This window comes from Musca vetustissima, unplaced genomic scaffold, assembly GCF_032173495.1.
Source record: "Musca vetustissima isolate MV318-11 ecotype Yass unplaced genomic scaffold, APGP_CSIRO_Mvet_v1 utg24870, whole genome shotgun sequence".
NCBI lineage: Eukaryota > Metazoa > Arthropoda > Insecta > Diptera > Muscidae > Musca > Musca vetustissima.
In genome coordinates this window covers 192135-211159 of record NW_026881920.1, presented here as the reverse complement: position 1 = coordinate 211159, position 19025 = coordinate 192135, and the positions used below count along the sequence as shown (strand labels likewise).

The 19025-nt window shown below is 30.7% G+C and overlaps 1 protein-coding gene across 1 annotated transcript in view; it reads right to left on the bottom strand.

The window, feature by feature from the left end:
• The window catches only part of LOC133328002 (zinc transporter foi), a 41116-nt gene extending 22321 nt beyond the window's left edge, over positions 1-18795 (bottom strand). Inside the window, exon 1 of the mRNA XM_061536551.1 lies at positions 18604-18795. Coding sequence (XP_061392535.1) covers positions 18604-18753 — 150 coding nt within the window. The 5' untranslated portion in view covers positions 18754-18795. The remainder of the gene's footprint in view (positions 1-18603) is intronic.
• Between the last annotated feature and the right edge of the window lie 230 nt (positions 18796-19025).

Here is a 19025-nt window from a genome sequence, read left to right as displayed (position 1 = left end):
AAAGGTACTCCATTATTTAGCGCAGTTGATTATCCGATTAACTGTCAAAGTGCACAGTTTCTATCATAGCACAATAAATAGGTTCTCCATTTAGCGCAGCTGATTATGCACAGTCTCAACCAGTGTTGCCACCTCATGTGTAATTACACATATCGTGTGTAATTTTACATTGTGTAAATCATGTGTAATTTATATTTTAACATTTTATAACACTATAAATCTAAAAAATAGCTCAAACATTTTAATTAAAAACCCTAAGTATATTCCAGAGAGATTTCCATTATTCAATATTAACCTGCAGCAACTCGATAATGAGTGGCGGCAACTTGCACTTTTAGAGTTCGAAAAGTTTGAACTTTATGAAAAATTGGAACCTGAACATTTTTAAAAATTTCCTTGGAAACGAATTATCCTTTTAATTTTTCCATTCTCAAATGAATCTGCAGAAAGGATATTTAGCTCTTCAAAAATTTGCAAATCAGATTTAAGAAACAAAATGTCTTCAGTAATTGTTGCTGCAATTTTATTTACATGGATAGGAATGTAGGCCCAAACATTGAACACACACAAGATATGTACAATAGAATTTGGAAGAAATAATCGTATTTTTTTTTTGAATAACTTGTATTTTTTTGGAATTAATTTTTTAGTTGTATATTATTATATAATTTTTGTATGGAATTTATTTAAGGTTAAGGTGCTTTTGTCATATATAGTATTTATAAACCAAATAAAAAAATTTTTGTATTTTTTCCTCAAATGTGTAATTTTTAGCTTCATTGCACAGTGGGAAAAATGCAGATCTAGCGTGCCGAAAACTGCACTCCATACGAAACCTCTATTATAATTGAAGGAATTTAAAAAACGGACCTTACATATATTTAGCCCGAAACACCTAAATTAAAATAACTTATGGGTTATATAACTATTCCATTGAATTAAATACAAATACTATATATCAAAAATGGACAAAATTCTATAATAATATATTCACAGAATACACACGACCATCGCAATTTTATAGCTAACCAGTAAGGAAAGTAGTAAAGTCGGACGGGGCCGACTATATGATACCCTTCACCACTATGTGTATATTAAACAGGGCTATTAATATGAAATTGAATGATATAAAATATGTGATATTTATCTAAATGTGAATCCACCTAAATCTATCCATAAAGTATGTAAATCGACTTCAAACAAATATAAATAGGTCATCCGCTGGGCTATGTCTGTACTTCTTGAAAACGCAACTACGTAATTCTATGCTCAATTTCGTACGTTGTGCAAAATTTGATGTCAATCTGACATCAATCGGGCGAAAATATATATGGAAGCTCTATCCAAATATTAAGCGATTTCAAACAAACTTGTCACAGGTTAGGTTATACTAATTTCAGAACGTTTTGTTCCTATTGGTTCCTTGGTGCGTCAATTACTTAAAATCAATCTATAATAAAAGGGAGCTATATCTAAATCTGGACCGATTTTCACGAAACAAGGCAGACATCACTCTAGGCTCAATTCAGTACGTTCTGCCAAATTTCGTGCAAATCGAAAGATATATAGGGACTTTGGTGCACCATTTACATGAAATCGGACGAAACTATATGTGGGAGCTATATAGAAATCTGGACCGATGTTCTCGAAACCTTGCAGACATCACTCTAGGCTCAATTCAGTATGTTATGCCAAATTTCGTGCAAATCGAAAGATATATAGGGCCTTTGGTGCACCATTTACATGAAATCGGACGAAATTATATATGGGAGCTATATCTAAATCTGGACCGATTTTCTCGAAACTTGGCAGGCATCACTCTAGGCTCAATTCAGTACGTTCTGCCAAATTTCGTGCAAATCGAAAGATATATAGGGACTTTGGTGCACCATTTACATGAAATCGGACGAAACTATATATGGGAGCTATATCTAAATCTTGACCTATTTTCACGAAACTTGGCTGACATCATTCTAGACTCAATTCAGTACGTTATGCCAAATTTCGTGCAAATCGCAAGATATATAGGGATTTTGGGGCACCATTTACATGAAATCGGACGAAACTATATATGGGAGCTATATCTAAATCAGGATCGATTTTCATGAAACTTGGTAGACATCATTCTAGGCTCAATTCAGTACGTTATGCCAAATTTCGTGCAAATCGAAAGATATATAGGGACTTTGGTGCACCATTTACATGAAATCGGACGAAACTATATATGGGAGCTATATCTAAATCTGGACCGATTTTCTCGAAACTTGGCAGACATCATTCTAGGCTCAATTCAGTACGTTATGCCAAATTTCGTGCAAATCGAAAGATATATAGGGACTTTGGTACACCATTTACATGAAATCGGACAAAACTATATATGGGAGCTATATCTAAATCTGTACCGATTTTCACGAAACTTGGCAGACATCATTCTAGGCCTAAATGATTAGGCTGTACCAAATTTCGTGCAAATCGAAAGATATATAGGGGCCGTTTATATTAAATCGGTTAAATATATATATGGGAGCTATATCTAAATCTGAACCGATTTTTCCCAATTTCAATAGGGTTCGTCCTTGGGTCGAATAAGTGACCTATGCCAAATTTTATCCAATTCGGATCATAAATGCGACCTGCACTTTGTTTACAATTTAACACAGACAGACGGACAGACGGACGGACGGACGGACATGCATAAATCGACTTAAAAAGTGATTCTATGCATATTCTCAAAAGGAACCATGTGTCTATCTCGTTTCCTTTTGCCTGTTACAAACATATGCACAAAGACATAATACCCTGTACCACATTGTGGTGAAGGGTAAAAAAAAATACCATTTTTAACACTGGAAAAAATATCTATTTTAAATGTACCGTTATTCCGTTCTATGTTATTAATTCGGATTATTTTATACGGACTTAAGTACACTCAACACTCTACTTTAAAACTGCATTAATGTTTTAAAGTTTCCTTCAAGTTCATTTTTTTATTTTCTGCGCGCTAGATCGGTATTTTTTCCATTGTGCATTGGTTTCAACACTAGTTTCAACTTGAATTCGATGTGCAATGTTGCCAACCATGGGAAATATTACTAGATAAAATTTGACAGATGGTCGGATAAAAACAGATGTTTTTGTTTGATACAAGGTCAGATAAGGTCATCAAGGGAGAGCTGCATCTCAAGTTTACTGTCAAAATGATTTCCATTATGAAAACGCAAACAAAGTCCAAATTTTTGACAATAGAACAGCTGACATTCTTTGCTGACTGACATTAATATACCTTAACTCCTTGACTATTCGATTAACTTTCACATTTTTTATTCGAATTCGACGAGCAATGTTGCCAACCATGACAAATATTACTAAATAAAATTTTACAGATGGTCGAATAAAAAACAGGTGTTTTACTTTTGATACATCTTATCTTATTATGGCAGGTTTCAATATAGTTTTCAAAATATCTGTGGACATTTTTCAGTCAATATATAGGTATTATTTTTTTAATATTTGTCTTTATTTAAAAATATTTAATATTTGTCAGCTTGGTATGTTTAGGAAAAGTAAAAAATTTTTTGGCGCAAAGGCAGTGTTGTCTTTGATATAATCTCGATTTAGCATATGATCTCAAGGAAATCGAATGCAATCAATTTTGTATAGTGAATCGAGGTAAATTTAACTCATTATCACGATAAAATCGGCCCTTTAATAATTACATATCTCACATACTTTTCATTTTTTCTAACACTTCTGTTAACATGTGTTACAGAATCATTTACTGATTAAGATGAGACGACATTATCTTGGGTTGACTGATGCTTTCTTTTATCAACGAATAAAATGCGATTAAATATTTTCTATCGTGTACGATGCAGAGATAAATACATATTTGTGTCAAATGTTTTATTATTATCGTTCAAGCCCTTTGCCATTACAACTATCAGCATACCTAACGAACAGCTATCATGCGAATCTGAACAATTTGGGTCAGTTGCTAAAATGTTGTTGCTCTAGACATTAAGATGTTCATTCATATACCTACATACCCGTCATACTTACAATGTAAAAAATAATAGTATACGCACATTTGTAGATTTCTCATTTCGTTGAGGATGTCCAGACAGACAGATACATCTTACATGTGTGTATAGGTACATAATTTGAAACTATTTTAGAATCCAAGTTGTTCGTTATCTTATTTCCAGATTCTATTGTTTTTTGTCTTTCATGTACATGGTAGACACTTTATTCCTAGTTAAAGTGCTATCATCTTAAATAACTCAAAGATAAACCAGCTATCTATCTGACATTTATATTATGATATGCAGATATCTTAAATAAATACAGCCACACAAAGATAGTACTTTGTCTGTGTGTGTGTGTGACAGAATCTGAAGTTTGTCTGTTAATATACAAGTTGTCATTGTCACAAGTAATAAAAACATTGAAAGAAGAAAGCTTCAGTGCTCTCACTCTTTTTTCCTTTTTGCTGTACACAAATGCCAGTGATCTGTATTTAATATGCACAGTGGATACAAACGATAAACAGATCGTTTTAGCTTTCTTTTATTTTGTTTGTTATTGAATGATTGATTCAAAATTGCATACATACGTATATAATATATGTATATCAACAATGAATTATATTGTTTGACATTCCAGTAGGTTTTGCAAACGAGTACGATTTTATTCAAATTGAATATTAAATGCCTGGAAATTTATTTTAAAGCATTCCTCTCAATTAAATTGAGCTGTTATAAAAATTCTTGCATGTCTTTAAATTTTATAAAAATAAACTAAAGAAAGAAATTGTTTATAAATATTTTCATTCGAATCTTTTAATTTATTCAGTATCTCATTTATGATTTTATAAAAATGGGATCGGTCGGTGAAAGCCTTTGACCACATTTTAAAGGACTTCTAAATCGAGGCCCCAATCAATATTTTACCATTTCTAATGAGAATTCCCCTCCATTATTTCAAAAATGTTTTATGCATATATGTGGTTTTAAATTATTGTAATGTTCATTATAGATTTACCATACTACCATATTTTTCTTAAAGCGCGTAATCACGATAAGTCAATTTAAAAGACACAATCTAATGTCTTATAAATCAACTCGATTTCTAAATCGAGATACCAAATCCCAGCTTTTTAGACTAGTATTGAAATTGAAAGTTAGTCAGCTGATATTTGTCTACGTTTACACATTTCCGATTCCAATTATAATTCTAATAGAAATTTCCCTGCATATTGTATTATTTTAAATTTTAACAAATTTCGAAAGATATAAAGCGTTGCCAGAGTTGTATTTGGAATCGCATTGTCATAATTTGTCTTCTTCGTTTTTTTTCGATTTTCTCCGAAGAATTCAATCAAGGTATATTTATAAGGTCGTCCTGGAAGACCAACTGGATATCAACTGCATCTCCAGTTTGATGTCAAAATCCTTTATTGTGAGTGGACTTCCATTATGAAAACGTAAACAAAGTCACGGTGGAACAGTTGAAATTCTGAAGAAATTGAATACCATTTGCTTAGAAGCACTTGTCGAAGACCCACACTCTCGATTGCTGTTTTGTTTCGGATTCATTCGTACGCATTCACAATTCGTTATCTATGATGATTTTATAAAACGTCTTTTGAATAACACGACCCTTTTTTGAGCGATTGAGAAATTGTGTGGGTTCTAGCGAGGACAAACTTCTTTCGATCAGGTGTTCTTGCGATATAGAAAGAATGCTGGTGGAAGAGTGGGCGGCGGACACTATCGCATTTCTTCAACCAATTTATCACAGTACTATAGGTTGGTGCTACATTGTCACACAAAGATTTAAGTTTGTCGGATCACTATTGTCGTGGTAATCGACGTTGAAAGTTTAAGGAAAATGATCGCACAAAAATATTTACTAGTTAATCCATTGATTTTCCAAGTCAGGGTAAACAATACAACACATGATTGTACGTCAAACAGTATATCGTCAGCTAAAATGCAAAAAGGGTAACTAACAAAAAAAATTAAAATTGACTTTTTGAATTAATATTGTGAATGTCAATAAACTACATGTGTTGACAAAGTTTTACACGTCTCGGTCAAAAAAGGAGCTTTTATTAACAAAAAACAAAAAGACGTAACTACAAGTGGGTTTATTTGATAAATGCAAAAAGGTGTAACTAAATCGAAATTTGTAGTTTTTTCTATTTATTTTATATTTTTATTTATTAACTATACATTTTTAATGAAAAAGTTTGAATGTAACGTAAGTTTGTATGTATCGCATCGAGTTCACCAAACCCATTTCTGGGTCAAACATATGTTTAAACAACTAGTGCAATTTTTTGTTTTTATTTTTGGGTTAATTGCTGTCGAATTGTTCAATCATATGTCAATTATACATCCATGTGTATTTCACAATGACAACTTTAAATAACCGTTTAAAATCTGCATGCAAAATAGTATAACAATTAAATTTATCTATTTTAAATCGTCATTCTCCTCCTGTCCATTGTAGATGCCACAATACAAATTTAGTGCTTTCAAATTGTTAACCCTCATACAAAAAAAAAAAAAAAAAAATAAATAAAATAAAACGTGCCAACTTTTTTAAATTTGCACTTGTCACTTTTGTATGTCTGTATGTACATCAGCATATATATAAATAGCACACCAGCATTGTTATGACGTCTCGAAGAAACTAAATTATTTCTAAAATCCATACAGTCACTGTAGGAGAAGTGAAAGAGAACAATGTAAACGTTGTATGATGCTCTTAAGCGAACTGCAACATTCATTGTCAGTCAATCGACAAAATTGGCGCAAGCTTTTGTCCAAATTGTTGATTTTCATATATATTAAATATATATATGTAAAAACCCATAATTGTGAATTGGCTTTTATTATGAAAACGTAAACAAAATCTAAATTTTTAACATTAGACTTGAGAATTAACAGTAGACTTTCGCTAGTTATGTGACCTTATTAATATATCTTGGGATATCCCTTTTAATAAAACTTTCAAGTGCAAGTGTCGTAGACCGTATTCTCTGACCCACTGTACTTAGTAAACAACTTCTAGCTCTATGTGGGTTCTCAAGTGATTTTGTCGCGTTGACATTTGATTTAATTTATGTTGTATTTATTTCTTCTTTGACTACCTAGTGACATTCTACGTACGTATATTTACTAAGTAATATGTCTATATGCATAGTGAGTAACTACATGTGCACCTACGTATGTACATTTACGTCTGTATTTAGCTAGTTTGTAAAATAGCATAAGTTTTAACATTACTTCATTTCATTTGACATATAATATATGTAATGGAATTGATGATTTAAATCTACTGGATTTAATAAATCCGGTAAAACGTAAACGTGCTATAGTATAAACCAGTGAGCGAAGCAGTATAGTCGGACGGGGCCGACCATATGATACCCTACACAACATCCATGAAAATCTAACTTTCTATGGTTCTATATTCTGAGATTGGGCAATATTTCGGCTAGAGGTTGTGATGTTCGGCTTTCGACTCGAAAAGTGCAAATAATTCAGTTTTCGGTCCACTTCATCCGAAAAATTATTATCTGATCATCACCTAGCATTTTAGACGTTGTCCTTGACCATAAATGGAACCTCATGAAACATTGCAAAGCGATCAGCGCTATATTTCCGCCCTCCAGTGTGGCAATAGGTTACTAAATAATATATGAGTACGTAAGCACCTGTAAATATTTAAGGGTAACTCCCACATCCGAGTAAATATATAATTGGTATCAATTTAAAGGTCAAGCACTCCTCTTGGATATATTATCAACTTTTGGGGTCTATGTTCTTCAGGGGTAAATATATACGCTATAGAATACAAAATTTGCCATTTTTCACACAAAAGTCAGGGTTCATTTGACCCGCTAGATATTGACCGATCTCTATAAAAACAGGCATGCTTATTCTTTGGCCCGATCCCCTTTTCCATGTAAAAATTCGCGATGTTTGGGCCATAAATGCGGCGTCTAGAGCAATCAGAAAATCAGACAAAAATAAAGTTTTCGGTCCATTTCATCCCCTAAATATTAACCGATCTTTACCAAAAACAATAGGGGTCTTCATTGGCCAGAACCCATCCAACATGCAAAATTTCGTGGCGATTGGTCTATAACTGTGGCCTGTATCGTGTTTACAAATTATAATGGACAGATGGACGGACACACATGTCTAGATTGACTCAGCTAGTCGAGATATGATGAAATGTCCTAAATGGTAATAAATGACAATTGATATATCAATAGATATAAAATAACGGTAGGAGCTCAAATTTATATTTAGATAAGGCTCAGTTTTGAAAATCTTTGTCAAAGAAGACTTTTTTCAGGAAAATAATTAAATTTATTTATAAATAATTCAATGTTACTCGCATTTGCAGAATTTGATTCAGTTCAGACTTTGTACAAAATATATTTAAATTGAGCCCAGATTTAGTGTAAAGATGGTATATATAGGTTCATTCCATCTGGATCTATTGCATGATGCAATAATAAGGTGATGTATTAAAACAAAAACATCTGTTTTTATTCGACCATCTGTCAAAATTTATCTAGTGATATTTCCTATGGTTGCCAACATTGCATGCAAGTAGGAACTTTGACAGTTCATCAGACAGTCAGCTGCGCTAAATGGAGTACCTATTTATTGCCATGATTTAATGGTTGTGTCTGGTTACTTTTCCAGTAACATTTACTCCTTAATTTCTAATTCAGAGAGTAACATACAGTAAGATTTTGCAAAATATCACGTAATTTCACTTAAAATTTACTTTTGATACTTATTAAGGAACAAAACTCATAAAATAAAACATGTTTGACTTTTGTAAAAAATGTTAAATAGATCTCGCTTTACGCTATTTTTTACTGGATTTTGCAGTGAGCAGACAACAACCAGTAACATTTTGTAACAATTGTTATCAAATATCGAGTAAACAGACACAGCTAATATTTGCAAACTTTTCGCAAATACTTTTCATGACAGCGAACAATCTCTACAAATGTTTACCATACAAAATTAAATCTACCTATTATCTCGATTTGATCAAATTCCTTTGGTAAATCGAGATAATTTCAAATACAACACTGATTTTGGACCAAAATGGCAATGCTTTGCGTGTATCATTTTACAATTTTGAAAATTCTGAAAAAGTAAAACTTTAATAAATTATGATGAATAATTAAACATCTTAAAAGAACGCTTGTATAAAGTACATTTACATGTGCGATTTTAAATCGACTCGATTAACGAAATTAAGAAATGCGCCCTACATGTTTACACGTACCTTTAATCATTTTCAGAATGTCGATCAGCTGATGTTTGTTAGTATACATATAAAATTACTAATTTGAGCCAAAAATATTTGTTTGCAATATGAAAACGAAAAAAAACTACAAGGGAAATGTTTTTGCAATGCAATTTTTTGGAATCGTTGAACATAAAAGCAAAAAATATGAGAGTTGTATTTTTTCGTACAAACACCCGATTGCATTTCATTAGTATCATGATTTCGATCAAAATTTAAAATAAATCCAGGGCCGTGATGATTTCAAATTTCTCATTAAGAAAATAATCAGTAATTTAATCATGATTAAATGTTATATGTAAATCAGTTTTTATAAATAGCTAGGATTTGGTACCTCGATTAAGAAATCGAGTCAATTTAAAATGCACGCCTTTATTAAATATTTTTTTTTTAAATAAAAAACGTTACCCACATACGTAATTTTAGTTAGATTATTTTGCATTTCATTTGTCGTAGTAGTTGTACAGTCGAATCATACAGATGTTGTAAACAATAAATTCAAAATATTTAATATGTAGTTTAAAACAATAAACTGTTTGTTCAGACACAGATGCCGGTTTCTCGTAATCTAACTTAAGTCTAACAGATAACACAGCAGACACATTCATATGTTCGGTATGTATGTAGGTCTGTAGACACTCAAATGATAACAACGATATTATTTATGGTTAGTTTTCACTTTAACGAAAGAAAAGAAGTTTATTTGCACTGTGGACAATGCATTTTTCAAATATAAAAAAAGGAATGGAAAACAAATTGACTTTCTTGATAGATGACGGCGACATTTTAAAATGAGATGACAAATGCTGCAGATGATAAACAAAATGCGTCGTTGCATTTTTTTCGCTTGAGTTGATATTCTAAACATCTAGTTTCTAAATTTTGTTCACATAAAGGGCTAATTGTTTTCACCAGCACACTACTGTGACTAGAATAAATATTAAATGTATATTTGCAAAACTAAACTAATGCGTGTTGTATTGTGTAGGCCTATCTCACTGTAGTTATTTTTCTCCACCAACGCTATTTACACACACACACACAGATCATATTGATGTATGTAAATAGTGTTGTAATACGTGTAATGACTTTATATTTTGAATTCGACGCAATGAAAGTTAAAGTTTATTCAACTTTTGCTTATAACCAAAGTTGCCAGCTATAAAGAAAAAAAGTAAGAAATGTTCATTAACGAGTCACGTATTTGGATTTGATGATTGTTGAAAATAGATAGGGCTCTTAAATCGCCACATAAGTAATTGTACGCATATATGGGCGGTAAACCTTTCTCATTGTAAGCCAAATTTGGAATTAAATTCAATATTTATTAATAACAATTAATAAAGTATCCTATTGTAATTACAGTTTAATTCGAATAGGTGGAAGATGTCAATGCACTTTTGATTATGTATTTACCGGTTTTAATTGTGTTCTGATTAAGATTGTGATCTGTATGTGAATATAAGGGCGCTTCTAAATAGAGTTACAAAATACCAGTTGACAGTCAGCTGTTATTTGTTTACATATACATACACATTTCACTGGTTTCATAATTTTGGTTGCAATATTTGCTTTGGAATTGTTCAACATTTGGTCCAAAATGCATACAATTTTTTTTTTAATTTTCGTATTCATAATAATTTTTCAGCTGCTGCCTTTTTTGTTAGATTTTATTTTAATATTATAATTTTATAATAATAATAATTTTATAAATATAATTTTTATAATAATAATTTTAATGTAAACAAACACGTTGCCATATTGATACTTTTAGGGTTTGTATATGAACTACAGCTTTTAGAGTGATAATGAGCATTAAAGTACATTTAAATATACGATTTTAAATCGACTCGATAACGAAATCCAGAAATACACCCTAATGACTTGCGCATAACTTTAATTATGATCTAAATATGGATAAGCTAAAAAATCTTTGTTTGCAAATTGAAAATGAAAAGAAAAATTACAACAATGGAAATGTTTTTGCAATGATGTGATCATTTGGAAAGAAAAAAATCACCTATAAATGATATAAAATTTGATGGCAAACTTAGCCGGATTAAGAAAATGAACCCTTTTTCGTTCTTTAATCATGATCAAATGTTATATGTAAACCCGCTTTTATCTAGATTGAATTGCTCAATTCAGCTAAATTTCCCCTCGATTTACTATACAAAATTAAATCCACTCATTATCTCGGATTTTTCGAAATCTTATTGGTAATCGAGATAAGATCAAATACAACACTGTTATTGTACCAACTGATGCATCGCCTTACCTAAAGGTACATTTACATATACGATCTTAAATCCACTCGATTTATTAAATACACCCTTATTGCTTGCACATACCTTTAATTCATGTTTTGCAGACCTAAAATTGAGAGTTAATTTGGTGAACGTAACTGAGAATTCATCACCAAAAATGACTGACGAAAAGAGAATAAATGAGAGTTCGTTTTTTACCATTTACGATAACGTATGATTTTGGGAAGTTTGAAACATCAATGCCTTTAATCATGATCTATATGACAATCAGGTGATGTTTGTTGTATACACACTAATTTATAATTCGAATGTCTCTGTAATCTTGTAATCGTTTGGAAAGTGCAAAATCACAATAAATCTGTTAATAATCTTTAATTTCTTGTTTGTTTCGTTATTTCATCTGACAGACGTTGAATATAAAAGCAACCATCATGTGAAAATAGTTTCAAATTTTGGTTTATTGTGAGAGAGACGTATATTTTCGTACAAAAATCAAATCATCAATCAAATATCATTCTTTTTATTTTAAATCATATTTTTTAGAATTCAATGCATTTTGACAACAAATTTAGATATCAGCTGGCCTCACTGGATGATCTAATATAAAACGATTGTAAAACAACACATGTTTATATGCATTTTTCACCTTAGATTTTATTAAAGCGCATTTCTATATATCAGGATTTAAGGCTTTTATGTCATTTTTTTCCTAAAACGTGCAAAATTTGTCGTCATTTACCATACAAAAATAAACGTCATTCATTTCAAACCACGCACGAAAACACCATGTCATAAAGTACTAACAATTGCAACTGTTCTCATTAAATCAGTCGCTCAGTGTGTCTTTTTGATAAAAAGTGTGTGTATATGTGTAAGCAAGCACCAGCTGGCTGTCATTTAAAATTAACTCAAATCTGGTGTAAATAAGCCTAATTTATTTTCAGGATTTCGTAAATCAACGTCATAAAAAGTGTGTATGTAAATGCGCTTTAACTGTTTACACGTACCTTTGCACGTTCTAAATTATATCAGCTGATGTTTGTTTACATACTAAATAAAATATAAACATGATATTAAATATATTTGTATGATAAACCATGGTAAATTAAACATGGTTATGAACATAAAGCCTAATTCGGCTGTTTCGTCTGAACCATGATAATAATCTTTGTTTTTGTCTCGATTATCTGTCAATTTTTTCCATACAATATATCAAATGGTTGGCAACACTGCACATCGAATTAAAGTAGAAATTACCCACTTTGACAGATAATCAAGACATCAGCTGCGCTAAATGGACTACATATTCATTGTACCATGGTCTGAACTTTGGTTTTCAGTCAATTTTTAAACGGCATGTACATTAGAACATTTTACTGGATTAACATCATCTATGAGGATATATGTCAAATATATGCCATGAAATTGATTTATCTACTTGATTTATTATATCCAAAACTATGTAGATATTATTTATGATATTATTTATTATTTTAATAAATCTCAAACTATAACCCTGTGTGTTTGATAAAATGTAATTATATTGTCAATGACGTTTTTAACACATTTCAAACGTGTAATTACCAAAACGCCCTTGAGATGGCTTAATAATTTAGCATACCAAAATATGTATACATATACAAATAAAATATATTTATCTCTTTGATTTACACCCGATTTACAAATTAACCTTTTGAAAATAAACAGCACCAAAAAAGTACCTCTGATTTATTGTCAATTTTTGGATGAAAACAGCAACATCAACTGACAAGATGACACATGTTATTGTTGAATTTTCATTATCATGCTTGACATCAGGTTTTTTTCATTTCGTCAAGTAAACATTATTAAAAATATATTAACACATATTTTTGTCATAGTTGTTGTTGTTTTTCGAATTTGAATGAATTTCAAAATACAATAGAAATTTCAATCACGTGTTTCAGGCTAATCCGAAATGTATTTTTTTCTTTCTTTGACACAATATCTATAATAACCAGTTGATGATGATAATATTTGTATTTCAGTAGCTTCCAGATAGATGCTGATAATATAATATAGATATAGATATTTACATTTGCATATTGAAAATTCTCGGACTAAAAGTTTAGCACAAATTTTCACTAAAATGTTTTGTTGTTGTCAATTTACTTTGATGATTAGCATTTTTTATTGTTATTTTTTTGTTAATAACATTATTGAAAATTTCAATTTCATTGTTGGCAGTAAAAAAAACAAATACATAAATATAGAAAATGCAAACAAAATAATGTCACCCGGTGACAGATAGATCTTAACAAAATATCCGAAAACATGGTTAGCTATGCACCGAACCGTGTTAATAATAAATACAAAGTTTTTTTGTGTGCCAAATTTCATGGGAATTAAACCCTGTTGCCACTAATGACACATTTTTCAATATTAGATTGGGTTAGACATGTGTAACATGTATCAAAAGTCATGGTTTTGTGTAAACATCTGTCTGGCAAAGGTTTAATATTTTTTCAATATAAACTGCTTGCGTTTACTTAGAGGCATTTTAAATTTAATATATCACCCTTTTCATAATAGATGGCATATTTACATTGTATTCACAATGTAAACAAAGATCAGCTGATTGTTATTTAAAGTTTTTTATGTAGATGATAGTGAATGATCGGTAGAACACGATGTTTAGATAATACAAAACGTGCGTTGTAGAGTAAACAATGAACGTGTGCTATTGCAGTTATGACGGGAGGTTTTCGTTATAACATTAGGGGTGTTCCCGTGATGATATTGTTGTAATCATTATGGGAAAAGTCCTACCTTATTTATAGGCCTTGGTCACATGCAATATAAATGTGTCATAAGGAAATACACAGCTGATCTGTAAAATGTAAACAGCTGATGTGTAAAATATATAAATGTAAATAGTGTTCATATCACAAAAATAAAATTGTTTTCATTAACTTAATGAATTAGCACATTTTTGTGTCAAATTTCTGCACAAAAAATTATATGAAAATAGGCCTATTATGCACCCTATAGCAAAAATATTAATTCGAAGTTTAATTTGTGACAAAACTATATTTCCGGCTTTTTAATATTCACATAAAGGGTGTTTATCACCCCATAAATAAATTGCATATGCGTGTAGAATAATAATCGACTACAGTCAAATTTTAAGAGAGTTTGGCTAGTTAGTTTTTGTTAAACAGTTGCTCAAATACAGAAAAATTCGGAAATCGAACCAATGAATATTTATATATATTTCAACATTAAGCACTTTGCTTATTATTTCGTTTTCTGGTGATCCTACATTTAAGGATAGTACAGAGCAATACACTCGAAAATCGAATGAAAAGTTTTCAAGTTGATCTTGGGAAAACTGTGATCGGCTTTAGATTGTCTTTATAAATATTTGGGTTATCACCTGACACTGCCATCATAATAACATAAACATAAAACGTTATAAGTCGAATTTGCTGCAGTCGCTTGAAGTCGAAAATCGATTTTCATCTGATTTCACAAATTCGAAAAGTCAATAATTGTTTAAAACCTGTAAAATTATTTTCAAACTTTGCTAAACAACCGTAAATTTAACTGTTTAGACATGTTTTGAGATGATCTAGACGTCAAACAGCTGATGAATATTGACATATACCTACTAACACAAAATGGAATACATTAAAAGCACGTTTAGATTAATCCTTTTAATCGTCTTGATTTGTAAATCGAGGAACTAAATCCTAGATAATTAGACCAGTATTAACATTATATAAAGTTGACAGTCAGCTGTTATTTGTTAGGGGATACCATGGCACAATGAATAGGTAGTCCATTTAGCGATTAACTGTCAAAGTGCGTAATTTCTACTTGAATTTGATGTGCAGTGTTGCCAACCATGTGAAATATTATAAGGAAAAATTTGACAGATAATCTAGACAAAAACAAAGGTTTTTGCTCTGATACATCACCTTATTATTGCATCTAATAATAACGTCAAGCGAAAGTCAGCTGTTTTTTCCTCAATCCTAATGCCAAAAATTTTGACTTTGTTTTGACAGCAATCTTGAGATGTAGCTTACATCCAGCTGGTCACCCTGGATTAACTTAATAGGCCTTGTTTTAAAATATATTCACTGAAAAATAATTATATCACCTATTGTAACCAAGCGACATACATAAAGGGTTGACATTATTGGATTTTAAGGAAATGTAACAAATTTGTTGAAGCAATAAACAGTATTGTATTTGAAATTATGACGATTACAACACTGTGGCGATTACAACAAATGTGAAAATTATCAATTTAAAAGACATTTTAATAAAAATATTCTTATATTTATGTATAAATGTTAGATTTTTGCCTTGCATAATTTCTGACCCTTGTCTGTAAAGAGAAGTATTTTTTAGTATTAAAACCAGAGTTGCATTTTATTAGCACCGTGATTTCGATCATAATTTATGTAAATGGTGATATAAGATGATGCAATTATTTACAACGATCGCGTATTATTTTTCTCAATTTATTATTTTCTAATCGACCCATCTTAATGTTAGATATTTATCTGCAAAAAACATCAACCTTAATAGATGTTCGTTGTGTTGCTGTTCCTGTCTGTTTGTTTAGATTTTACGCTAAATTAAGTTTTGTACTACACTAAAGGTCAGCACACATTTTGAGAATAAATTAATTTATCTCTGCCTAGGTGGATACAATTTAAGTAACCTTATTAAAATAAATATTTTTATTTCCAAAAATGCGACTGACTAACAATACTATGACCGATAAAGAAGAATTATTTCCGTATGACACAAAAATTTATTGACTTAACACCGGCGATTGTTCATAGTGTCTGTATTGACATCTTATCACAAACATTTTTTTAAACGTAAAAATTTCACAAGCTTCGTGAATTTCATATTAACAAATTTATAATCATAATAGTTTATAACAACAACGTCAGGTAACAAACAAATCAATATTTATTGTTTAGAATAGTTTTATCTGTTATGTACATACATATGGAATACCCCTTGTTCCGAATGATAACGATAAGCATTTTGAAAAGGAAATTGTATTGAATTGTAGCGGCGTTACCGATTTGTTTTGTAATTCTTCATGTAATTTAATTTGTTTGAAAAAATGTATACAAATAATTTATGTTTTCTAATTGAATTGTTTAAAAAATCTGCAATAACATAAATGGCGTTTACATTATAACATTTACCTACTTTATGAAGATTTATTTGACATCTAAAGCAACTAAAATTGCAAGGTTAATAAATTTCGCATAATTTGTTCAAAAATAAATATATGGTGGTGGTTTTTTTCAGTTTTAATTCAGATACTTTATTCACTTTTAAATAAGAAAGGCTGGCAAAAACTTAATTTCGTACTGATCAACAAATTGTAATTGCAGTAAAAAATATCCATTTGAGAGTTCAACGTAATTGGTGGGACGGTTATCGTTGGATATAACCTCAAGAACAAGCGGCGTAGGAGGCCTTCATGCCCGGAAACTAACAAGAAAGTTATTTTATTTCTGAAAAGAATCCGAAAGCCAGATTGCCATTTGCAAAAGCTCATATTATTCGGAATCCGACTCAGTGGAGAAATATAATGCTCTCGGATAAATTAAAGTTAAATATTAAAGACTCAGACATGATGCATGAAGGAAGGTCAATTATGGTATTATTTTTATGGACTTCGAAATATTTACGAGATTTATGAAATAATGGATGTATTGTTTATAGAAATGTGTTGGAAAACGCTATTGTTCCCTTCGCCAAAGAAAATCTTTGGAGTATCATAGATAGATAAAGAAAAAGAATTTTACAAACAGATGTAACCTCTTCCCAAAGGTTCAGGATGCAAGGAATAGCAAACCCAAGGATCAATCTGAGTATTTTATTGATTGCATGCCTCATGGGCAGTGTTGCCAAAACTTTGTCGATAAAAAAGCTAGATTTTGTTTAAAAAATGCTAGAAAGTTCTAACAAATTTAAAAAAGTGCTAAATAAAAGTGCTAAAAAGTTTATAGAAAGAAATTCGCTTATAGCTAATAATTTGATATTTTGATAAAAAACCCTGTTGAGTTCTTAGAAGTGAGAGGTATAGAAAGTGACAAGGGGGAAGAAATTCAAAAGAGAATTGTAGAGAGCAGCATCAGAGTTGCAAAGTTGCATGTACAAACCCTGACTAACAAAAATTATCAATATGGGTCGATGTAGATCGGTATCATTCGTGATTATGGTGACTTTAGTCACCAAAAAGTGGGACAATTTTATAAAATATCCAGAAAAAATAAAAAATAATGGCTAAGCTGCAAAGTTGCTTATTTATAAGAAAAACTGAAGAAGTTGCTTTAGTTTTGACCAAGCAAGAATTTGGTCAATTTAATTTTCCATAGAATATTTTTTATAAAATAAGTTTTGCGTTCATATTTCTTGTTATTTAAAAAAATGTATAAATTATCTATTTATATCTGAAAAAATTTTCTTTATAATTTTATTTTCAAAAAAGTTACAGGTCATCTATTCAGTTTGCAATTTCAGTTGCTTTAGCTTTGTCTATTTGGATTTGTCTTTTTTTATATAGTCTAATACATAAAAATACAATTTTATGCTATTTTTATTTTAAATACTGCCAAGAAATGAAATCATTACTGTTTTCTTATATTTGATCCGCCATTTTGGATTTATTTTATTTGATTTTCAAAATCTGATTTCACATTTGTAATTAGTAGTCATAGCTCTACAAAACGTGTTCAAAAATAATTTTCCATCCACGCTATTGGATTTTTACGTTTTTCTTGAAGAGTCGTAATCAGTGTCCTCAAACTACTTATATGTGATATTTATTTATTTCATAAACCCACTGCTCTAATTATGGCAAAAAAATGGGATATCTGACCAATAGTGTATTCGAATGAAACCATTTCCATATACCTCCATAGAATACCTTTAAATATCTTCAATTACACTTTTCCACTTCTTCACTTACCTCAAAAGACATTGTACCGCCATTGCCATATTTTTGAAAGAGATGGGCTAAATAACGGTTATATTCGGTAGCTGCCTGGACTTCAGTTAGTGTCACCGCAACGCAGGTGACACAGATGAAAAGCATGAATTGCATATTGAATGTGGCCATATTTGAAATGAATGGAGCGTTACGTTTTATTCGAAACTTCCTTTTTTGTTGTTCGTTCGTTCGTTACTTATTGTTGTTGTTGTTACTCTTGAACTTTGCTGTTGGATTGAAACGCTTGGCGTTTCTTGTCCACTTGTTTAATAATTTACTTTTTTCTCGTTTTGTATTTATGTAATGCGTTTTCTTTGTAAATTGTGTGGCAGATCTTCTTCACAAATGCATAATAATTTCATTTGTTGTTGTTGCTGCTGTTAACTCAAACAAAAACAACA